We start from the raw sequence: 25,516 nt of genomic DNA, 5'->3' as shown, positions 1-25,516 counted from the left end.
TTTTGAAAAATGTAATTCATTTCAACTACTTCTCTTTGCCCCGGATTTATCTACATGTTAAAAAAAATATTTTTAAAAAATAAATTTATCGATAAAATACTTTACACTTAGGTTTTGTTTAATAGTCAAATTGTATTTCTTCTTTCAGATTTCCAATTGGCAAAGGCATAGCAGGTTATGTTGCGATGACAGGGGAATCATTAAATATTCCTGATGCTTACAACGACAGTAGATTCAACAGGTAAGTCCCAAAGTTGAATGCACTATTTCCGCTCTCTGGCGTGTCTGTTCTCTTACGAAAAAGAAAAAAAAATACAATTAAATAAATATGAAAATTTAAAAGTAAAACTTATGTAAGAAAATGCACGTATGAATTATCGATCCCCTTTAATTTACATTCTTTTTAGGGAATATGTGGCATTGAGAAAAAGGTGTTTCATTCAAAAGATGAAAAATCGCTTTAGAATAGCTTCGAAACAGCTACTTACTAACTTTTCAGATTTTTTTTGAGCAATCACGATTGCTTATTGTTCTCATTTGGCATTTTTTGATGTTCCGTTCCTTTTTCAGCTTGGACCAGGGCCTCTGCTGCACCACCGCCCGGTCTTGAGCTATCCGCTTCTCCTGGTCGGAGGTGTCCATATCCTACGCATACACGCACACACACACGCCTACACACACATACACACACTCATGCCTGCACAAAGACATACACACACTCATGCCTCCACACAGACACATATGCCTACACACACACACACACGAATGCCTACACACACGCGCGTACACACAGAGCACTGCATACACAAAACGCACACGCATGCATACTAGAGGTGCGACATCGATGTCGATGTTTTGGAAACATCGATGTTTTTGTTAAAACATCGATGTTTTTAACATCGATGTTTTACTTTCGATGTTTTTGAAAATCGATGTTTTGGTTTCGATGTTTATTCGATGTTAATGTTTTTGCATTTTAATTGAAAGTTATCATAAAATTTGCTCCAATTTTCTCGCTAGGTAATTAAGTTTACTTATGGAGTTGCCAAAAAAAAAAACATAATTTTTTTGCACCCACTTCATAAGATTAATTTTTCTGTGTGGCGGTTTTTTTGAAGATCACTACAAGATAGTAGAAGATGAACTAGAGAGTGAGGTAGAGGTCAAAGCTATTGGAAGAACCTGACACTGGTAGTCTGGTGCCAAAACTTGCAGTCTATTTCAAGGTTCCAGTTCCTAAACTAAAGGAAAATCCTATATGGTAAAAAGCCAAAGCTGGTAAAAGTTGCTTTAAAGTATTTGATAGTGATGGCATCTTCTGTTCCATCGGAAAGAGATGTTTCTTTGACTAGTGGGATATTCTGCAAAAAGAGAAATGCACTTTGGGGGGACAGAGTAAACAAATTTTTTTTTCTCCAAACTGTCAGCACCAATATTCGGGGTTACTTATCGACTTCCCCCAACAAGTCGTCTCTCTATTACTGACAATTTGTGTTTAATTATTAACTAACAGTACAGCACATACTGTTCACATCTGGTAAGTTGAGCTCCGCTGCACGACCGATTCATCAAATCCATTACTTGAAATAGGGGTGAGAAAAAACGGCTTATAAATTTGTGGATTTAGTTGGCAGTGTATTGCCCATTTGGCGAACAATATTACTATACCTAACTATTAGCAAGCGGTACAGGATTTTCTCGCCAATAAAAGGTTTGCAATGGTTGCCCCACCACGCCTAACAATGCCTCTTCATACCGATTGCTCTCCTTTAAAAGAAATGGACTTGTTCAAGGCCATTGCTCAACTTGTCGGAGCTGACCAGTATTTTTTGCTCTCAAAAATAATTGTTAGAATCACGGCCTGCTCTAATCAATTTGCCGCCCTAGGCAATGTTGACAGGAGCCGCCCCTGACCTATATGTATTTTTTATATTAAATCATCGAGCATACTCTCACGTACTGCTGATTTTGAACTACAGAAAAAAAAGGAACTAGTTTGAGTTTTTCATTTTCCCCCTTATTTTTTTGCCTCTTTACATTTTGCCATTATGAAATTGGCCGCCCCTAAACTCTGCCGCCCTAGGCGGTGGCATAGGTCGCCAACCCCAAGAGCCGGGCCCGGTTAGAACTCATTTTATATTTTTAAAATAATTAACACAACTTTTCGCATCATTCAACTGATGGTAAGTGCTATGATACATTTTTTCTTAGATTCTTTTTTGATGTAAATTTACTTTTAGTTTCATTTAGTTTGAAAATATTTCCCTATTACTATAACTAGTTTGTATTAATCAGCGCTTGTCTTATGTTATCCGTTTTTGTCCTACTATAATACCAAGATGTTGCGAATTTATTCTTATTAAATTATATTCATGGTTTGAGATTCAGTATTTTCAATATATTCGTCGGGTACATATTCTTTTGTATTGCTTAAATTAGTGTAGTATACTCAAAAATGTATGTTATATATTAATAAAAAGATCGATGTTTTAAAACATCGATGTTTGGAAACATCGATGTTTTTTGGTCGATATATCAATACCATCGATGTTTTAATTTTTAACATCGATGTTTTGAAACATCGATGTTTTGCCATCGATGTCGCACCACTAATGCATACATACACACGCGCACCCACACACATGCACCTACACAAACACACACGCGCATTCATACACACACACGCTCATGATTGCGAAAAACATAATTTGAATTCAAGATGCCAAAAATTCAAATTAATATTTTAAATTTTTTTTTGTCTTTGTAATTGCACTTTTATTTGCGTTGACTTATATTTTAGCACACATTTTCGACTTCTTTTACAAAAACGAATTGTACGAATTGCAGTCTTTGTAGTTAAGACTAAAACTTGTTTAGACTAAAACTGTTGTTTATGCTATATATTTAGTCCAGACTAAAACTTCCGAACATGCGATTCATTACGTAAAAAAATCACTGTAACAATGCAATGTTCGCTCATTAAACTAAAAAGAAATAACGAAAAATATTGTTCCTAGAAACCAACATTTTCCTTAATTAAAGAAAATTTTTAAGTAACAGCCGAAAGCAATAGACATATGTATTTAAACACTGTGAAAATGAACATTTATGATTGTTTGATTTTGTCTTTTCTTTCATGAATTATATAAATATTGCCATAATACAGTTCCATTATGCTGTTAGCTTTAAACTTTCAATTTAATCTTTAACTAGTGAGACATACACTCTAAAAAATTCCACTTTTGTATTCAACTGTTTTCTACTGTTTCCGTGCATGGAATTATAGGAATATTGAACTGCTTCAGCTGTATTTATGTAAAAAGATCATCATCATCATCTCCTTCAAGGATTAGGCATATAGCCTGTTCCGGCTTCTTGGTCGCCCCACCGCTTCCTGGGCCTACCATGGTCTTGTTTGCCCCTTCGTCTGTAATAAAAGGCAGCTCTTGGAAGTCTTCCTCGTGCCATTCGTCGAACATGGTTTTTCCAATCGTTACGATATTTCGTAATTTTTTCATTGAGGCTGAATATCTGTAATTCCCTTCGAATAGGTTCATTCCTTATTTTGTCTAGGATAGTGCAGTTCTTCAGTGATCGCAAATACTTCATCTCTGCTGCTTGAATTCTAATTCTACTAATTTCTTGACTGTTCAAAGTCCATGTTTCAGAGCCGTATAGTAAGGTTGGCACCGCCATAACCTTATAGAACTTCAGTTGTGTTTCCTTTCTCGTTTTTCGCTTTAGGGTTCATGTAAGGGTTCCACATAAGTGTTGAAACCTATGTAGTTTGTTTTGGACATCATTCTCGTGGTCAAAGGTGATGTTACATCCTAGGTAGTTGAAGTGCTTTACCTGTTCAATAATTCTTTTATCAATAACAATTTTACTTCTAATTGGCTCTTTACCTCTAAATGCCATTGTTTTGGTTTTCGGGATTGAGATCTTCATATTATATTCTTGGCATATCTTGTGGAGTATGTAGGTGGATCTTTGAAGATCATATCATCTTCATTTAAGTGGATAATAATCCGGTCGTCAGCAAAGAGTAATGTATTAACATAGGTTGACATAATGTAAAAAGATAATAATGCAAAAATCATTGGAAATTTTTTGACTTTAATTAGCATAATGATGTGGAGTATATAAGAAACATAATGCTGGGGTTACTTATACCCCATCCAGTCACTTACGTTACAAAAAAAAAAGGAAAAATAAAAAGAGTTACTTCACTTGTTAAACGGTTAATAGTGTCTTTCTCATTTAATTTAGGGCAGTGGATCAGAGAACGGGCTACAATACCAGAAATCTCTTGTGCATGCCAATCTTCATTAGAAACAGGTAAATTACTTTTCTGTCTTGCAGTTAAGTGAACTAGTAGTTTTTAGAGAAAAACTACTATGAAGTGTTGTTACTTTCTTTTAATTCATTCAACATTTTTTTCAGCGTCATAGGAGTAGTGCAAATGGTGAACAAATCCAGTGGCTCGTTTACCAAAAAGGATGAAGAATCATTTGCGACATTTGCTATTTATTGTGGATTAGCGCTTCATCATGCTAAGGTAACTGACATTATAAATTAAACTAGCTGCATCGTCCCGCCCTTGCACGGTCTACCTCGAAAATAAAAGTTATGTCAAGTGACTCGTGTTCAACAATCAGGTTTAAACAAAAAAAAAAAAAAAAAAAAAAAAAAAAAAAAAAAAAAAAAAAAAAAAAAAAAAAAAAAACAAGAAAAATTTTGCAGCAAATTGCGGAAAAATAATCAACATTTTAAATCACCCGATGACATTAAAAGCCTTTGAAACAAAAGCGAGAATTTTATTTGATCATATTCGAGAAAAAAATGGCAACAGATCTCAATGTTTTCTTCACCGTTACAAATTTTAATAAAAGCATTGTTTTGGAAAGTTCAGATGAAGCACTGAATAATAATTTGAATGGAGAAAAGCCTTCGAAAACTAAGGATTTTATGTCAAAATCCTTAGTATCCCTTTTAAGTATCATAATTAATTCGCAACCCCAACAATCTATAGGGGGCACTGCAGCCACCGTCTAATGGCGGATGAAAAAGGTAAAACAAACGCACGCCGCGCCGTAGCGGAGAAAATGCTAATAAGCCTAGTAATTTTTGCTTGTACGCATGACTTTTTTGTTTTATTTTTTTAAACTAATTTTAAAGTCTTGTGGATATTCTGGCCCACGTAGAAAGAAATGAGAATTCAAGAAGCATTACTAAACGTCAGAAATTAATGCAAATTACGTAGTTCGTAGTTCTAAGCAGATATTTTCACGATGTTGAATTCGATATTTATCAATTCTTGATGGGACTACATTTTTATTGTGAAAAGATTTAATGCTAGATAATTTAATTGCATGATATTACGATTGATTATCAAAAGAGGAAGATGATACTTTGTTGTCTTGTTTGGCAAGCGTTAATTGTTTGACATTTGTAGCTGAGTTATTTCTCAAATTGTCGTATCGGTAAATTTATTTTTTTCCGTTCCGCAAGTTTTTAATTTGTCGGTTAAATGATTTAATTCCGTCACACTATGCAAATCATCAATAAAATTCTCACGGATACATGGTGGTAGTTTTCTTTTTAATTTGATCTTCTATTATTTCTTTAAACTTATAGAATTCTGTATTCTTTCTACCATTTTAATCCACTCATGATAAAAAATAAAAATGGTTTAACTGACACGCAAAATCTGGCTCGTTGCTCGCACAATACTAAAACTAACCCTAAACATTTTGGCGATAAAAATTCTCAGCTTTTGTTTTTGTTAATTCTAAACGTTTTTTCTCGGTTAAGCATTCTTCATTTCGTTCTACGATAATGTATTCAACAAAATATTTTGCAAAGAACTATCCATTCCAACTAAATGCTGCAGTAAAATAAAGGTTAGTTAAATTAATTATTTTTAAACTAGGCGGAGATTTAAGCTCTAAAATTCTTCTGCTAATGTTAGCAAATCTTTCTTTCGAGCTTAAGATTAAAAAATAAAGGAAATTAACTTGACGTCTGAAAGTTTGAATTCAAATTATGTTTTTCGCAATCACGAGTTGCGACAGGGCCCTACTCATTGGGGGCTATTGTTTCTAGAAACAGCTCCTGTCCCCCCAAGCCTAGCCCTCCTCCTGGGCGGTTACATGTGTATAGTTGTGTGTGTGCTTGTGCAGGCGTGTGTGTATGTGTAGGCGCGCGCGCATGCATGTGTAGGCTTGTGTGTGTGCGTAGACCTGTGTGTATGCACGAAGGCGTGCGTGCATGTGTGTAAAGGCTTGTGTGTATGAGTGTGTGTGTGTATGTGTGTGCGCGCGCGTGTGTGTGTAAGACATGGGCGCCATCGACCAGGAGAAACGGATTCCAGGAGGTAGTGCTCGGAGCCGCGCCTGCAGAGGACGGTGGGCGGTGGTGCTGGTGTCCCTGGTCCAAGTTGAAGAAGAAACCACAACATCAAGGACGGTGAAATGAAAGCAATAAGCAATCGTGATTGCTCAAAAAAAAAAAAAAAAAAAAAAATCCATATTCTTACAAATTCGCGCAAAACAATAAAAAAAAAAACCTTACCTGGTATATTGTTATCCCCTTTCAAAAAAAAAAAAAAGCATCGAACAGAGCAAATGCGAAGTTTGTTAATCCAGAGTTTTCTTGTGTTTACGATTTCACCATTTACGACAATCATCTCACTTTTTAGAGGGAAATAATGAAAGCTAACGTTATTTTGAAAAGCTCGAGAATACCATTAAGGGATGAAACAATTATGTTGCTTAAAGCAATCTAAGACACATCGAATGCGTTAATAAATACTCCTAAAAAACTGCTTGTGTTTACCAACAGACACACGTGGAACGCATTGTTTTAGTTTTTTCGGTAGTTTTGTAAATCACCGCAAGGTAGCGTATTCGAGCGCTGCAGTTACGAATAGTTTTTAATTGATATCTCCGCTAATTATTATTGGAGGAATATGTTTAAATAGCCAAACATAAAGAAGGGAAGATTACGAATCCATCGATACCTGGTTTGATGGTCAGTTCACTGACTTTCAGGAGAAGTAACTTGAACATAGATACATACTTACATACACTGGTGTGCAAAAATTAAGGACGAAGTCGAAAAATCAGCATATCAGCTGAACGAAGAGGCAGAGCGGACAGAAAGACCAATCAGGAGATTAAGTAAGGTGATGTACGGTAGCACATGCGCAGATATGCAGGCAGACGTAATGGGGGAGTGTCTGAGTAATATAAAGCATGTTGTCGGTGTAAGATCAGTATTTCTGGCAAAGAGATTGCCCGCCGTATAGCAGTTAAAATCACACCAAGTTGCTGCCTCAGCGAGAAATGGCGAATAATCAATCTGTATGACGACATCTGGATTCTTTTACCCGAGGTCGAACCATTGGGAAGTTGGAGGAAGGCCGCAGTGTGACAAGTGTGGCTGCAGAGTTCGGAATTGCTCACAGCATCGTTTTACGACTTGGAGACAATTTCAAACTACAGGAGCAGCTATCCGGGGGTTCAGTAGTGGTCGTCCACAAGGAACCAAACCCGCAGATGACCGGTATATTGTCAAACAGGCCAGAATAAACAGGCGGCAGACAGCGGGAGAAATCGCTAGACACACGACACAGGCGACTGGACGACCGATATCGCGTTTTACCGTGGCCAGAAGACTGCACGGTGGTGGTCTGTCTGCACGACGCCCTATACGGTGTGTACCTCTAACGCCTGCCCATCGGAGAAGGCGTTCTCTGTGGTACCGGGAACACCTGAATTGGAGAGACAATGAATGGGGACGAGTACTCTTTACAGATGAGAGCAGATTCAGTCTGAGTAGCGATTCTCATCGCATACACATCTGGAAAGAGCGGGGAAGCCGCAATCATCCCTCGAACATCATTGAAAGGGACAGGTATGAAGGTCGCGGTGTTCTCGTTTGGGGAGGCATCATGCTTGGTAGTCGTACAGACCTTCACATCTTCGACGCAGGTTCAGTCAACGGGACCCGTTATTGTAACGAGATTCTTCTTCCATATGTGCGTCTTTTTAGAGGCGCTATGGGTCCGCAGTTCCTTTTCATGGACGACAATGCACCATGTCATCGCACAGTAGCTGCCGAACAGCTCTTAGAGAGTGAGGATATTGAACGTATGGATTGGCCGGCACGATCTCCGGATCTCAATCCCATCGAGCATGTATGGAATTTTCTAGGCAGACGCTTGGCAGCTCGTACCTTACCACCAGTAACGATTCGGGAGCTTCGATTGGCGCTGCAAGACGAATGGGCAGCAATGGCTCAACAACTCATTGACACCCTCATTCTCAGTATGGGCAGACGCTGTGAAACCTGCCTAGCAGTCGGGGGAGATCATTTCCCCTACTAAAGACCGGATGTTTCTTGCTGGACACCCATCACAGGGATGTTTCAGCCATCAGTCGCATTGCGCTCCATGCTACTTTTTCAATAAAGCTTTTTTTTATCCCTCTCATTTCTCTTTTAGTAAGTGTTGCTTACATTACACATGTCCTTACGTATTGGGGATCTTACGGTATTAAATGTGTTGATTTGGAAAGCTTTTGTACAAAGTTATATTGAAAAAACCGTCTCGTCCTTAATTTTTGCACACCAGTGTAGATACATTGATACATACGCTCAGTTTTTAACTATATTAGATGCTTACAATTGATTCACAACAAATCATTTTTGGACGGTTCATCGAGTTTTTCCTTTTTAGAAATACTATGTTAACAAAGGTTGATTTAGCCCTCAATATTAAAAAAAAATAACATACGACTCCTGCATTACAAATTATTTCGTACACGGTTGCTTTCGAGCAATTTTCAGGGCTGTCTCTAAAATTAGTACTTTATATTAATGACGATTTGTGTTGTCAATGTGTATTCGTCCATTGTAAGATGCTAACTAAACTTGGCTGTTTGGTAGCTATGAGTTTTTTTTTTTTTTTTTTTAATTTTTTCCCTTTCTACAAAAGGCTGATGTTAAAAGCAATTTCTGCAACCACTATTATTCATCGCAGCGTAATTTTCAATTTTCTCACCGGCACTTGGAGCACACTCTATGAATATTCGTAGGCTCAAAAATTTAAAAAGTAATTACTTAAAGAAAGTACTCTGCGTTTTAGTTTTCCTGATTGTAGAAAGCGCTCAATTCCAAATTTGCCAGCTTTTTGTATTGTTTCCGTTCGAATTTTCTCCAGGATACCAGAGTTATGTGCATTAATTTGTGTGTCACACTCTTTGCCTTCATATAATGAAAAAACTGCATCAGAAAAACATACGATAGAATAATAATGAAAAAAAAATTAAAATAAGAGTAAACGAAAGAGCATAGTAGAACACGTTTCTGGACGCAAATTATTTGCCCTCTTTTCCCCGTTATTGAATTATAAAGTCTTAAAATCTGCCGAAATTTAAAAAAAGTCGCCAAATTTAGCAAGTTTCAATGAGTACTGGAAGATCTTTCACATGCTTTGCAATGTCCTGCCTCAAATTAACGGTGAAATTACATGATACCTTCGATGTCTCGCTTCAAACTTAAATTTGATGCTTTTCTAAAACTTTAGGCTGACTTTAAGACCCTATATCTCGATAACGGGGCACGAGGGCAAGTAAATTGTGTGTCAAAAACATGCCTTGACATGCTCTTTACACGGATACTACCTAGTTAACCCGTTTTCATAATTGCTTTATCCGTATGCTTCCCAGGTTAATTTAAATGATAACTATGTAATTATTCGCTCGTTGATCTTAATAACTTTTAATGAAAAAAAAAAGTTTATTTATTCATGTTTTGAACTTTTTTGTCTTTTTAGCTGTACGATAAAATAAGGAGGTCCGAGCAGAAATATAAAGTGGCGTTGGAAATTCTCTCATACCACAGTACTTGTAGTGAAGAAGATATTAACACTATTAAAAACCTGACTTTACCAATCGAAACAGAAACATTATCTCAGTGAGTACATTTTATCTCGCAAAATGATTTCCTCCTACCAAGAAAAAAAATATATAACGTAAATTTGGGTCAGATTCAATTCGTTGATACGTTACGAAATAATTAAGCATGAAAAGTGAAGAACAAGGTAAAACATTGGTAAGAAACTATGATCGTAGTGAATAAACTTTAGTTTCTATTATAACGTTACCTTCGTAGTAAAGGGTATGGGCGCTCATATAGGGGAGCAAGTGAAAGTTCAAGCCACCCCCATAGAAATTCGAACTTCTTTGCTTTAAATACTTTTTTCTTTGGAAAAATGTAAAAACATTTCTTCTCCAGCCATTAATGAATAAATTATTAAAAATGTCAAATTTTAATAAGTCTAATCTGTACTGAAATCTTTTTCCATGGGAAAAATATTGTTACGAGTTCAGCCACTTCAAGAAGTTCTCTAAACGACGACACAGTTCTTGAGAAAACACAGGAGATTTGTTTACAACTATGTACAAGAAATATCGTTAGCAACTATGCTAAATTAACCATAGCAATTAGGCCAGTATCAATTAACACCGTAAAACTCAACGGTTACACACGTATTTACATCCAAATACGCGAAAACAGCGCAGAGGTAACACATAAGAACAGAGCTAACGGCTCAGACAGTTTAAAAAGCAAAAACTGACTCGCCCATTCAAATGCCACACGGCTTTTGTACTGCTTTGGAAAGTTCGACAAAATTCGAAATGCTTCTCGTATTTTCTTTTTATTCCATTCAAAAATCTTACCATTCAGAAATGGGGGAACCGTATACTTCAGTCGAATAAAAGGGGGTTATAAGTACATTACAAGAAGCTACATACAGGTTACGCTACTAAGATAATTTTAGATGAAAAATAATGGAATAAACGCCTAATTTAGCCAGATTACAACAAATTATTCACAAAAATAATTACTACTTACAGAATTTGTAACAATATCATAATAAACCATATTGAAAATATCTGAGCCTTCCTTTAAAATATTGCATATTGCCATGGTAAAGGGCGAGGTCTAAAATTCGTCGACAGCCCTTATTCGGGATTGTAAGGTGTTTACAACAAATACTGTTCCAAATTTTGTTGATAGATGTCCTTAATATTTTTGTTATCTTACTTAATTTGGCATACATTCTATTAGTTTTCATTCAAAATTCCATTAGTGTTAGAAGCTTCATCTGCTAGTAGTTTTTCTCTGCTTTGCAGTAGTTTTAATAGTAAATGTGAACTCGTAACACTATTTCTCTACAAAGGAACATAGCATCAGCTTTATGGTTTTAGATTTTGTTTTAGCGTCTGTTCCCAAATGATGTCATACAATGTTGAAGGATGGTTCATGAAAATTAAGATAATTTGTGACAAGGGTGAGGGAGTAACAATAAGTGTGACATCGCGCATTTTTTGTAAGAATATGTTAATGAAAATTATCGTGAGATGTGACAAAAGGGAGAGGGGATAAGGTGATGGGTGACATTTTGTGATAAGACGTGGGGGAGGGGGGGGGTGAAAACGCTGAAAAAAGTATGACATCATTTCTGGACCGTCCCTTAGGAGTTGGCAAAGCATTCTACGTTCAGTTGGGTTTCATTTATGTTGGGAAAACAAGACACTGTTTAAGCCTAATTATTTCATTGTCGCTGTACACTCTAGTTTATGCAATCAGTAGTATTATCTCACTACAACTCCAAAACACAAACATTTTCGATTGGAATATAATTTCTCTTATTACTAACTTTAATATTGAATTCTTTTCTTTGTCGTCCTGTAAATACATTTATGACTCTTGAAACATATATTGATATAATTTTTTATATAAATTCTCATTCACAGGTTTAATTTTTCGCCTTTAACTCTGAACTCTGATGAGAAGGTTGTAGCTTCTATATTTATGTTGAAACATCTTCCGAAAGTCGAAAGGTAAGAGTTCGTGAAAAGTTTTTTTTTAAAGGTTAATAAACAAAATTAATGAATTGTTAGATTAACAGTTGATTCTCCTTCTTTGGTTACGAAATAATTTTTAATCTTTCCTGATTCGAACGACGGTTTAAAATTACAGAACATGTTTTTCAATGTTGAAATTTGTGTTTGAATTTGCGATTGTTATTTTAAGTTGTCAAAGATACGCTTTCTTCTTGCCCCATTCCAAATGAACCGTAAAACTTCAAGAAACACGACTTAGTCGTTTAGTTTTCCAACGATTGTCAGTTTTAAATGTGAAATAACTGAAGAAAAAACTCTCTGAAAATAATTCGTGTCAAAAACTGAGATTTAGGCACTACATTTTTTCTCAGTACCATTTCATATTTTTGACGAATTTGATATTTAATTACTGTAGAAAATGAAAAATTATCAAAAATGCTTTGTGCTTGACTGTGGCGCACACAGGAATTTTGCAACGGGAGGGTCCAAGTTCCAAAGTCCCATTCTCATATCATACCACAATACGCCGCCAAACATATTGACTTCATTTGATAGATTTTCGAGAACGAAAAACAGTAAAAAATAAACTATTAAGTAACCAATTAGTATTATTTAATGAAAAATATTAATAACAAGTACTGAACTAAATTGTCATAAAGGAAAAAATTGACGCATTTACTTTTCTCAAAATTCAAAAAAGGATCCAACTAAGCAAATTCATCTTTGTAGCAATACCATGTGGTTATAAAAGATCATAGAATTTCATTTTAATCAGTTCATCTACAAAACTAAAAACATGGTTATTACAGTGTATTCATTAAAAATCAACATTCTGCTTCTTATCTAGGCAAGAAAATTGCACAATATTTTTTAAATTATTTTTACATAAGAATTTCATTTTTTTCACTTGTTAGAACTGAAATTATTATTAGCTTTGTTTGAAGTTAATTTACGTAAAAACTACACATAGAACCTTAATCAGTTGGGGAAAATAAATGCAAGACCTATGGGAGGGGTCCGGGACCCTTGGACGTGCGCCACTGGTGCTTGAATATGATTGAAATTAAAAAATAACTTAGATAGAAAATTGTCAAAAAAGGGGGGGAGGGGGGCTGCAAATTGCTTTTTTTATAGCTATTCCTTTTCGTCTGTGCAAAAGTGCTGTACAAAAAAAATAAATAAATAAATAAATAAAGCGGACATTTCACGAATTGATCTCTCACAACATTTTGTTGCATGAAGAGCAATTTTTGCGCACATCAAGAGGTGCTTTTGCAGCCTTGAAGTAACTATTTTCAGCATGCTCTAGTTACGTAGTTTCTGCAACAATTTCTAGTTTGATGAAAAGTAGTATTTATTTTAACACAATGCGAAATTATCATTGCATACATTTATTAAAAACTTTCCAGCATAACTACGTTGGATGAAGACGCGCTGATACGTTTTACTCTAACGGTGAGGAAGAATTACAGACGAGTGCCCTATCACAACTGGGATCATGGCTTTTGTGTTGCCAACTCAGCTTTTGCTCTCATCAAAAGAAGTGGAGTCTTCAAACCGCTTGAGGTACGGTGTTTGAGTTTGCATGGGAGAATAACAAAATTAAAATACGAGGCGTGTTTTTAAAGTAAGTTCCGTTTTTATATAAAAAAGGAACGAGTACAGATAGAGCTAAGTAATTTAGTGCACAAAAAATCTACCACCCTTATGCTATTTTTCGACATTGCTCCCGTGATTTTCCAAGCATTTGTCATAGCGTGGCACAGGTTTTTGTATACCTATTCGTACAAAGTTACCGCCCGTTTAGTCAACCATGAGGACTCTTACAGGGCTTTGGCTGGGGCGTTTTTGAACATCCTCTGGTCTGCCCTCACCTCGCTCGCAGCATCTTTCATTTGTTTCGGCATCTAAAGTCTTTCCAAGGTGGTCTGTGGCACAACAGCAATAATGAGCTCAGAGAACATGTTATCCCATGGCTGACTACACAGGCGGCAATTTTCTATGAATAGGTATACAAAAACCTGTACCACGCTATGACAAATGTTTGGAAAATCACGGGAGCAATGTCAAAAAATAGCGTAAGGATGGTAGATTTTTGTGCAATAAATTTCTTTGCTCTATCTGTACTCGTTTTTTTTTATATCAAAACGGAACTTACTTTAAAAATACGCCTCGTATGTTGATTTAAACATGATAATTGATGTTAATTGATTTAAACATGTAACGAGGGAGCGTAAAAATACCCAATTCATTCAAAACAATATATGCATTACATAAAATACGCCGCCAGCTCAGTTATTCCACCCAAGAACTGCAGTTTCGTGCTTTTTAGCACTCATCAGCCTGGAATAGGAAGTAACTGAGTTGGAGGTGGCAAAGCTCTTAAAAGGAGCCAAGAGAGCCAAACAAACTGGTAGCTAATGTAGAATTAGCGCACCTGACTTCTTTAAGAGATTTTCTACCTCCAGCTCAGTTATTTCTTATTCCGGGCTGATGAGTGCTAAAAAGCACAAAACTGCAGTTCTCGGGTGGAATAACTGAGCTGGCGGTGTATTTTATGTATTTCTGCCTTAGCCCTGGCTTAGGGTGTAACTTACTGCAAAATATTTCCATTGATTTTAACTTTTCAAGGGTTCATACTTCTTTTTTTTTTTTTTTTTTTGACACATTGTTCTAAAGGAGCTCGCCCTATTCGTCGCTTGCCTGTGTCATGACCTTGACCATCGAGGGAAAACCAACCAGTTCTTGGTGAATTCGGCATCACCGCTAGCTGCCATTTATTCTACATCAGTGCTAGAGCATCATCATTTCAACATGACAGTCTCCATCCTTCAGGTACTAAATGTGCGTTTTCTTTCATTTTTTGCAATATGATTAAAATCATTATGCGTATAATGTCCTTGAAATCAACTATGTTAACTGAGGATCGGAATCACTCGGAAAATTGAAAAGCACGGAAAATCGAGTATTTTTACAAAGCATTTACGCAAAACCTCCTTAGTAATTTTTTAAGGCGGTAAATGTGATTTTGAACGTGTTCTTTTCCAGGAAAAAGTAAACAATAATTTTCTCTAGCCCTCTCTCCTTATTCGGTGACAACACTTTTTAGCAAAAAGACTGAATGTACTCAGGCTGGTCTATGGAATTTAACCTTCGAACTTCAATGTAATTGATGCGCGATCTAGTGTTATATTGTGGCTGAGTACATGGAAGCGTTCTTGGTCACTACTTCTTGGCTAGCGTTACGTTCTGAAGCGCACTAACTTAGTTTAACACGTACTTTAACTAACCTATGATGTGACGAGAAAGATACCAAATACAGTCCCCCCCACCACTCTTATTTGACCACTACTTTCTCCTCATGTTTAGAACCAGGTTCTGCCTTGTGAATAAAGAAGCACACACTCTATAATATTCTACGTATTTGGAATTGGCGTGTCAAGGCCAAATAACTTTCCCACTCTCCACCCTCCTCTCCTTCTGGACATCAAAGTTGCTGCACTATACACTTTTCCCCCTCGTTGTTTCCCTCACGCAGCATCTTTGAAGAAGTGACGTGGGGGAAAAGCTCATAAAATGCCGTAACCCTGACAACCAGATTGGGAAAAGTGTGGAGAGTTGGAAAGTTATTTAACCTTGGCACGCAGATTCTAAATACAAAGAAAAATAGTTGCATGCTATAGTTTGACTACGAATAGGTGGTAGATGAATTGGAAGTGAAAACAGAACACTTCCGCCCCTGCTACCGGGCACAGCTGTATCGAAAAGCATTTGAAATACAAAATTCGCTCTCCAAAGTCTCCATTTTTTTAAAATTTATTTTTAGAACCAATATCACCTTTAGTGTTAAATCTATTGCATTCTTTCATAAAAACATACTTTTTTCTTCGGGACTTTTATCTTTAACTGGTTAGCTAAAAATTATTTCTATAAGCGAATTAGAACTATTTTATGCAATTATTTTCAGTTTTTATCGTGTTTTTAATGTATGTTTTAGTGCAACGTAAAATAGATGATGCTGTTAGAACTATGTTATCGATAAGTACAAAATACTTTTTGTTTGTTGTTTTGATAGCAAGATGGACATAACATTTTTCGGAATCTATCATCAGTAGAGTACAAAAAGGTAAGCAGCCAATATTAGTATAGTTATTCTTAGGATGTCTCACAGATATTTTAGTACGTACAAAATGACGAAAGAATAAACCGAAATTCGCCAGTAACAGAAGTTTTGTTAATGTTACTTTGGGAGTGAGTTCGTTAATATTTTCAACTTCAAATCAATTTGCCAACAAAACTATCATCTTACGTTGAAACCTGTGTAAGTTGACCACTTGCGGTGCACTACTTTAGTGGTCAACTTACAAAGGTTGATTTATATGATAAGGTTTAATTTCGTGCCTGAAAAAAGCGGTCAACTTAGACAGGTGATCAACTTCACAGGTTTTACTGTACCACTAAACGACCTAATTTATTTCCGCTAACATGCTAAACATTGGTATTTCCATGTGAAAGTGAGCTGGGGGAGAAAAATAAGCAATCAAGTAGTTTAAAAGTTCTAATGTCTCATTAGTCTATTTTCATATCATGAAATATTATGCAAAATACAAAAGAATTAAAAATTGGTGAGCGCACTCAAATACGGGAGGTAAGAGTACGCTCCTTAAATTTATAATTTCTGTGAATTTGTTTAAGACGACAGAGAAATTCCAACTTGCAAAAAAAAGTGCAATGTGTGAAGCTATGAAATTAGTTTTTAAGTTGTACTAGCCTCGAAGAATGGTTAGTGTTTAAATGAAGTTCTTTGGGAAGGATTATAGTTTGAGCAGAATAAGTGTTTCACTTGTGGATCGCTTTCTGAGAACGAAAGTGAACGAATTTAGCCTGTGGTGTTAGCAACGGTCCATTTAATTTCTATTGAGAGGGTCCTTTAGGCGTCAATGTTAATGTATAGCGCTGTAGCTTTAAAAAAAAAATGAAGCTTTTTTTAATAACCACTGACATTGTTCTGAACATTCCAAGATTTTGCTTAAAATGCTTAAAATACCGAACATACGATTAAAAGTTAAAAATACAAAGTGCGGCAGAAATAATTTCCACTTTTCAAATGTGAATAAAAAAAATCAAGTACAAAATCTAACTCATTTACACTTTAAAAAAAAAAATTTTATCCTTTATGTTACATGCTCTGAAATATTTCGTCCTCCTGAAACACATATCCTCCAAATGCTGACCTCCATATTCTACGCAATTATGAGACTCTCTATAACTTTTTCAATCAATTCTGGTGATTTTACTTCGTGTTCTGGACGGATAAAAACTTTTAGATCTCGTAATTTTCTCGCTTTACTTTGGTCGCCAATATCCCCAGAGAAAGAAATCGCAAGGAAAAAGATCAGGGTAAAGTGCTGGCAACGGAAGGTTTTCTCTAAAAAAGCAACAGTAGGGTAACGGCACCAGTAACAGACAGTCGTAAGTTTGGATTTCAATAATAGAATTTTAGGATGTTGAACTGAATGGAAAACTAATGTTGCTGCGACCCATGAATGCGGTGCAACCATCTAGTGTTATGAGAGCAAATTTTATGAGCCAGTTTGTATTTAAAAAGCAGTGGCGGAAGGTTATGAACAGCTGCCACGAGGTCTGCCGGTGTTTCATATTCATTTGAATTTAATAAGGTTTTAGATCTAAAAATAAAGAACTTTTGCACATTTTGAAGAGAATAGGGGAATTATGTCCATTACTCATCCTTTCTTCATCCTATCTGTTGCTGGGTATCATCAGAATTCTCGGTGTCTGTTACTGGGGGGTCGGACCTTTTTTTCAAAATGGAGCAAATAAAAATAGAATTAACTAATTCAGAGTATCCAGAAGCAGCTAAACGGTAGATGAGATGAAGTTACACGAAAGAAAAATAGTTTTAAAAGTCTAAATACATTAAAAAGCTCAGTAACTTGAGTTAACTTGAGAGCGATGTCTTAAGCATGTCTGTTACTGGTACCGTTACCCTAATGACCAGAAATTGTTGTTACTGTTCTGTCCTCCTCTTCAAATGAAAATAATAATATGGGCCAAAATCAGGATCAGCACCCCCATAGAGTTACAAGTTGCATGTGGTGAGGTCACTTATTGACCTGCTGAGGACTGTTCTCTGCCCAGTACCAGAAATTTTGTTTGCGACGCAGTCTGACAAATGGAATTCTGTTTCGTCACTTACATAAAGTTTTGAACGTGCGTCACACGACACAACTTTTGTTTTCGAGGTAGACTGTGCAACGCCGGGCAACGAAACTACAAGTCGAACTCGATTATAACGGGCGCAAAGGGACCGCAATATTTGCTCGTTTTAACCAAGGAGGATAGAAGAAAGGGGAGACGCCCAAAGCCGTAAACTTGCTGCGCGCACTTGAAGCCGTGGACAGAGCGGGTAAGGGAGAGGGGAAGGGGAAAACTCTACCCAAGAAAGCAATGGTATTCAATGTAGAGTAATAGGGAAAACGTTCAGAAAGAGAAATAAATGTGCGGTACTTTTATACTTTTTACTGTTGGAGCAAAAAAAAAAAAAAAAGAAAAAGCTTTATATATCACATACAACAATGAAAAAAGCTATTTCTTTGAGATTTTTTTTCTTATTTTTATTCACACTTTTGTTGTTAGTGAATGCATTTTTGGAATGTAGAGTAGTTATTTATTTCCCCCAATTACCACACAATTTCAGAGGCTTAATCGCACTTAATTAATAATAAAGTATGTCTAAAACTGTGCATAGTTACAATTAGAGTATAAACACATAAGAAATACATTATACTAAAAATGTAGATGCCTTCAATCTTAAATTTTGAACATTGTTTGAAAGAACTAAGTACAGAAAATGTCTTTATTATACACAACAAATATTGACACACTGAAAGTAAAACACAAATGTATTACAAAAATTTAAATTTCTTAAAAAATACCCTTAAAATAGCCAATAATTTAAATACTTTTTTTTATTACATTTTCTTTGTCAAGAGCTCTCTTCAATAAGTTTAGTTTTAAAAAAAATCTGCCTTGTAGTTCAAAATTTATGTATTGCATAAGCCATTTGCACAAATGAGACATTTTTACGCACTGTATTTCTGGAATATTAAACTTGTTTTTAATTGTGACAGTTAAAATATGATGAATCATTATTATATATCATATGATGTAGCAAATTTATAGTTTTCTGGCATTAAAAAAAATACGTGCCCTATCCTCTTTTTTCTATGGTTCTAATAGAGATATTTTGAACAAGAAATGAGTTACATGAAATACACCATTCAAGTTGTGTTGCCAGGGTTGGCAAGTATTTCGCCACGGGTGGAAAAAAACCACAGTTTTCCCCTTCCAGCAAAAATAGATTTTTTGACAGTATTCAAAAGGGAACAAAAAATGGAATTTTTACAGACAACTTATGTAGTTTTTTTAATTTTGCCCTCAATAAATTAATAAAAGATATTAAACATGCTTTAATTAAATTCTAGTTGTGGTTTTCTTTGACATCTAGCTTAAAATAAATGTAATATTAAACTTGATTAAACGAATGCTTCCAAAGATTTTTTTTTTAAATAAAAATTGAATTTACAATTTGTATTTGAGACAGGAAAATAAATGCAAATGATGATTGTCTAAAAGGACTAGACATTACCAGTTCTCAATTACTTTTCTCGGGTATCAATTTCTCCAGTCAGGAGAAAAAAAACGTATTATTTCTTTAGAGGAAAAAGATAATTTTCTATATTATTTGACTATTTTCTGCCAAAATTAAATAGCTTGAAAGTCTGAATGAAATGTGGAAAAAGAATAACAGTTTAAATTTTTGATGAGGTTGGTCGTCCTGCCAGCAAAGGGTTATTTTTTCCAGGATAGTGGCAAAAACTGGGAAAACAAGTACAACAATTGTACAATTTGAATAATCCAATTGAAACTTAAATTAAAGCAGACCAAGACTAGGTTCTTCATTAATATAAATGTATAATTAAAACAATTTAAAGTAAACTAGGGGAAATAGATAATGATTTAAAACTTGCATATTGCGATGCAATGTTTAAAAAAATATCCTGATATACCGGATCCAACTGAATTTGAAATGAGCTTTGACTATTTTCAGGAGTAATTGTCAATAATAAAATTTCATTTAGTATGAATTATACATTTTTATCACATTTACATTTCACACTATATAATCATAGTTGACCTCTTATAATTTTTATTACTCTGTTGGCATTGCAAAATTTGCACTACTTCCCTGCTAAAAATTAAAAGATGAGAATTTCTTATTTAATAGTTAGGACAGTTTAATATTTTATACCAAAGTCAATGAGTTGATTTTTATCGCTTTTTACTCTCCACTTTCTTTCTGCATTCGTAAAATAAAAAAGAAAAGCTTTTCACTAAAACAATAGATTACTGTTCCACTGATGCAAATTAATATTTTAGGCACAAAAACATGAAAATTATTAGAATGCAGTTAAAATTACTATGATATTAAACACGTTATATCCAATCCCCATAAATGAAGCAAATCTAGTGTTGCCACTTTGGAAAATATGGGCAAAAAATAGTTTTGCCAGGACACATTTAGAATTTTTTTCCCTACCTTTGGTAGAAATGTGCCAAACCTAATTTTTAAAAAAATTTACTTACCTGAAATTTTATGTTTAAAAGAATTAGGCTCATAGAAAAATTTTGCTGCATTATATCGCAACATGTTGTGGTGGAGGTTTGAAAGGATTACTTTTGTTACTAAACGTAAATTTTGAAAATTATAAATAAATATAATCTTTACTAATAATAAAGTAGAAAGTCCCTCTGTCTGTCAGGATCTCTGTGACGCGCATAGCGCCTAGACCAGTCAGCCATTTTCTTGAAATTTAGCACAAAGTTAATTTGTAGCATGGGGGTGTGCACCTCGAAGCGATTTTTCGAAAATTCGATTTTGTCCTTTTTCTATGCCAATTTTAAGAAAAAATTTTCCGAGCAAATTATCACAACGTGGAATAGTAAATTACGAAATAATCATAACGTGGATCCGTAACATGGGAGATCCATTTAACATAGCCAATTGGCGAGAACTTCATCATCCATTATTTTTTAATATATAGGCGAACCAAATGACCTTTAGATTTTCTACTATGGGCAAAGCCGTGCGGGTGCCACTAGTAAATAATAAAATTGATAGCTAAAAATTTCATTCCTATGTCTTTGTTAACAGAACTCAATTCAACTTTCTCTAATTCTGTTTTTGCCATTTTTTCCACTGTCCTGGCAGAAATGACTTCTTGCCTGAAAAATGTCTAACCCTTTGTGTTACCCACTATTGCCCTTTAAAGTGCAATAATTTTGAATATGTCTAAGTGAATTGCTTTTTTTTACATATTTTTTCCTCAATACCTAAACCTTTCATTTAAATATTCTTTTATAATGACAAGAAAGATATCCCTGGAATCATGTTTCCCGGTCTGTTTGTACACCCGTACGCAACACAAGCGGGCATTTTAGTTAAATCAACAGAAAATATTCACTATTAAGCACAGCATTCTAGGTAAAATAGCACTGATAAAGCCCTTCAAAGCCGAATGTTTTGGGTAGCCTTTTCCCTTCGCCAGTTAAAACCGGTTACGATTTTAGCTTCAAGTTTTGTTGCGTTGAACGTCTCCCCTTTCTTCTATCCTCATTGGTTTTAACCGAGTGCTCGTAAAATACGAGTTTGTGAAAAATATCATAAAAATTCATCATAGTTGCTTTTTTTCTTTTTAATCGCTGTACAGTGCCAAAGAAGTTGATTACTTTACTCTAAACTGTCTGAATGTCTCTTTCTTATGTCATTGTTCTTGAGGAAAACGCATTTTGAATTTTTAAATATTTCTTTACTCCACAAATTAAAAAAAAAGTGCTGACATCGCTTGTTCTCGGGATTTGAGATTTATGACTAACTTTGATTGACTTTGAAATGTTAAAGAAAGTTTAACAAAAGAAAAAAAAAAAAGAAAGAAAGAAAGGTAAGGTGAGCTGGAGAAGTCAATAGAAATTTTATGAATCACAAAAATGTTACTCGTTTTAAGCGGGGTTTGTTCGTTAAAAGCGAGTTAAACGCCCATAGACTTAACATTGTACCAACTAAGTATTTCTGATTTCCTCTCTAAATCCGGGTTCTCGTTAAATCAGGGCTCGTCATGAGCGAGTTCGACTGTAGTAAAAAAATGTAGGTTCTTATTCGAAAGGATTTTGTTTTGGCTAGGTTAATATCAATTTCCTTTATTTTCAAGTTCATTGAAAGTTAGAAGCATACAGCTGGCAAGGAAGTACTAAATAAGTTTGTGTTAAATTAATAGATAGTTGTACCGTTCTTTTTTCGCATTACAAATTTTTAAAATCATTGTGGTTTCAGGTTTTGAACAACATTAAAATGTGCATCCTTTCAACGGATTTGGCATTATTCTTTCCCAACAAAGCAAAACTGACGAAAATAATACAAAATAATCAGTTTGATTGGGGTTCGACTGAACATAGGTAAACATTATTTTATTATTATTATTATTGCTCTGCATGCTTTATGTGTTTAATGGCAAATCCTGCCTATAGTGACTTCTTCTTCGGCACTACAGCCAAGGGCAGGCCAAGACCGTCCTCAATCAGTTTCCTCCATCCCGCCCTGTCAGAAACAGATTTCCTCCATCCACTGAGGCCAACAATTTTTAAGTCTTTTTCGGCACAATCGAGCCATCTGGTTGGTGGGCGGCCCCTCTTGCGCGCACCATCTGGAATTGTGAAGGTGACTTTATGGGTTGGGTCCCTACTACCTAGTCTAAAAAGGTGCCCCAGCCATCTGATGCGATTGGCTTTAATAAAGTGGATAATATCTGGCTGTTTATAGAATTTTTTTATATATCTCAAAATTATAGAGAGTGCGCCATCTGTTGTTTTCCTGGGCAGCACCAAAAATTCTTCTTCAAATTTTCCTTTCAAAATCATCAATCTCTCTCTTCTTCTGCTTTAGTTAAAGCCTAACACTCACTTCCATAAGTTATAACTAGTCTTAACAGGGTCCTTGTATATGTTTATTTTTGTACTTTGGCGAAGAAGTTTACTTTTTAATTGGCTTTTCAAACCAAAGTAGCATTTGTTTGCCATAGTTAGGCGGCAATTGATTTCAATCTGATATCAGTGTTTCTAGTGATGACACTTCCAAGATATTTAAACTCCTCAACGGATTCAAATGAGTAGCCATTAACAAGGAATGGGGTAGAATCAAATGATTTATGGTTTATTTCCATATATTTGGTTTTATCAGCATTAATGCTAAGGCCCATTTCTTTAGAAGCAGCCTCAATAGCGATGAAAGCATCTGTGACAGCTCTTTTGGATCTTCCAATTATGTCGATGTCATCGGCATATGCAAGAATCTGTATTGTTCGTTGAAAAATAGTGCCTCGAGTGTTGATACCAGAAGATCTAATGACTTTCTCAAGGGCAAGGTGGAAAAGGATACATGCAAGAGAATCCCCTTGCCTCAACCCTCTGTCGGTGTAAAAAGGCTCAGAGTATTCATTCTGCATCTTCACCTGGCATTTGACTCTTCTAAGGGTTGCTCTCGTAAGGTTAGCAAGCTTTAATGGGATCCCGAGTTCTTCCATGGCAGCCTATAGTGACGGTCCCAACATATCTGTCTATGTGTTTTTCTGCGCATACGCATTGTTTCTGTCCCATTTGAATTCTCCAATGATTTCGAGTTTTAAACATTTTTTGTTACCATATGAAAATTGCCTATTCGCTTCGACATTCAGAATTTTCTAAAAAGGTGATTTAAACCCTTTAGAAAGATTTAATTTTTTGGTTCGAACACAGACTTTCTTTTCTGTTTTGCTTTGAACAAAATTTCAAATTTTTCATCATTGAAGCGAAATATTATTCAGTTGCGTATAGTATAAATTTAACTGAGAAGTGATCACGGAGTTTGATTCGATATTCCCTTTCAACGTGGTGAGTTAGGAGAAATTCACGGAGAAGTGTTTGTTATAAACGTAATGCGTTTTATATTTCCTTTTACAAAAAAGGAAATATTGTATTCGCGAAAAAATTTTCACTCAAAAATCGACCTTAATTTCCATTTTGCACGCCCGCGAATGAATATTGAGTTTTTTTTTTTTTTTTTCAACCCGACCACACGTGAATATATGCCTAAGAACATATAGACATCTGAAGTATCCATTTTGACGATCCCCGAGTTAATTACAACGAGTTTTCACGTGACGTCCGTATGTATGTGTGTATGTGCGTATGTATCTCGCATAATTCAAAAGCGGTATGTCCTAGAAAATTGAAATTCGGTTCGTAGACGCCTAGTGGAGTCTAGTTGTGCACCTCCTCTTTTGGTTGCATTTGGATGTTAAAAAGGGGGTCTTTAACACCTTTTGGGGGGAATTTATTGTTAATTTCAATGCTGAGTCAAGTGGTGCTATAATTTGGCAAACACTTGGCAATATATCGATAAGATTTTGGTCGCCAAGTTTTGTCGCCAACTTGGCGACAAATTTGACTTTTTTCTTTTTAAATCTGGTTTTAATTTGGCCACATTTAGAGTTAACCATTGAATCACATTAAAACTACCAATATTGGGAAAAAATATCTGTATAAAAACGTTTTCTTTGCTTCGGTTCACAACAAACTAGGGGTGAAAATATTTAAAGTGTTTCTTTGCTTACTCCGAGGCACTATTATCATTAAATTGGAGTAAAAGGAAGTCATGTGATGCACACATCAGCTCGTTTCTTTCAAATGTGGCTACAGTAGAGGCACTGTCTTTTGCAGACCTATTCAATCATTGAGAAGAGATAAAATGGAGGGAGTAAAGACTTTCTTTCATGAAACTAAGACCCGAAGTCACGTGAGAGATTTTAAAGAAGCGCATTGGAAGAAATAAGATTTCTTTCTCGTTTCACGCAAAACGTGCCAACCATTCGTCGTTGTTGAGCCACGCGACTCAGGCTCTTTGAGTCAACTTTTGCTAAGCTAAGCCATTGATTGAACTTGCTTCTTCCATTTTAAATCGTGCTCCAAGATTACAATCCCCCGGCATAGCATCCACTCTTTCACATAGCAACACTATCGGTGGGATGCCATTGCCACGAGAGTTTTGACGTCCAGTTTCCCCACTAGATGGAGGCACCTGTCCTCTATTCGTGCGAAATTGCAGTAGGAATTATTTTTGCCAAGAGATACTCCATGCCAAACGAGTGCTCGAGGGATCTTTTACATGATGCAAAAAATTGCCGCTCAATGTAAAAGCACTAATTTTCAGGAGCCGTAATTTTCTCAAAAATCGTCTATAGATGATTTCAAGAATTTTATATGAACCGAACCAAAAGCTGAAAGAAAAGAATATTTCACTCTGCTTAAATTTTCGGGATTACGGCCGGCTCGTGTAAATAGCGAAAATTGAAGCCTTGCGAAAATAAGTGCTTTAACATAAAATACAAAATATGGGTACACTTAGATTAGCGGAGATGAAGGAGATGTTGATGATTGCGGTACATATAAATATTTTTTTCCTGTAATAAATGCATTGTCTACCTTTTTAT

General features: G+C 35.5%; 1 protein-coding gene across 1 annotated transcript in view; it reads left to right on the top strand.

Moving 5' to 3' along the window:
* Positions 1-25,516, top strand: part of LOC129228490 (probable 3',5'-cyclic phosphodiesterase pde-5) — a 97,242-nt gene that overhangs the window by 53,960 nt on the left and 17,766 nt on the right. Inside the window, exons 13-22 of the mRNA XM_054863170.1 lie at positions 149-241; positions 4,270-4,338; positions 4,444-4,558; positions 9,839-9,978; positions 11,826-11,885; positions 13,233-13,250; positions 13,325-13,481; positions 14,595-14,750; positions 15,991-16,041; positions 22,327-22,448. Coding sequence (XP_054719145.1) covers positions 149-241; positions 4,270-4,338; positions 4,444-4,558; positions 9,839-9,978; positions 11,826-11,885; positions 13,233-13,250; positions 13,325-13,481; positions 14,595-14,750; positions 15,991-16,041; positions 22,327-22,448 — 981 coding nt within the window. The remainder of the gene's footprint in view (positions 1-148; positions 242-4,269; positions 4,339-4,443; positions 4,559-9,838; positions 9,979-11,825; positions 11,886-13,232; positions 13,251-13,324; positions 13,482-14,594; positions 14,751-15,990; positions 16,042-22,326; positions 22,449-25,516) is intronic.

The sequence above is a fragment of the Uloborus diversus genome, chromosome 8 (assembly GCF_026930045.1).
Source record: "Uloborus diversus isolate 005 chromosome 8, Udiv.v.3.1, whole genome shotgun sequence".
NCBI classification, from domain to species: domain Eukaryota; kingdom Metazoa; phylum Arthropoda; class Arachnida; order Araneae; family Uloboridae; genus Uloborus; species Uloborus diversus.
Note: the sequence above shows the minus strand (reverse complement) of the source record. Positions and strands in the feature narration are given on the sequence as shown.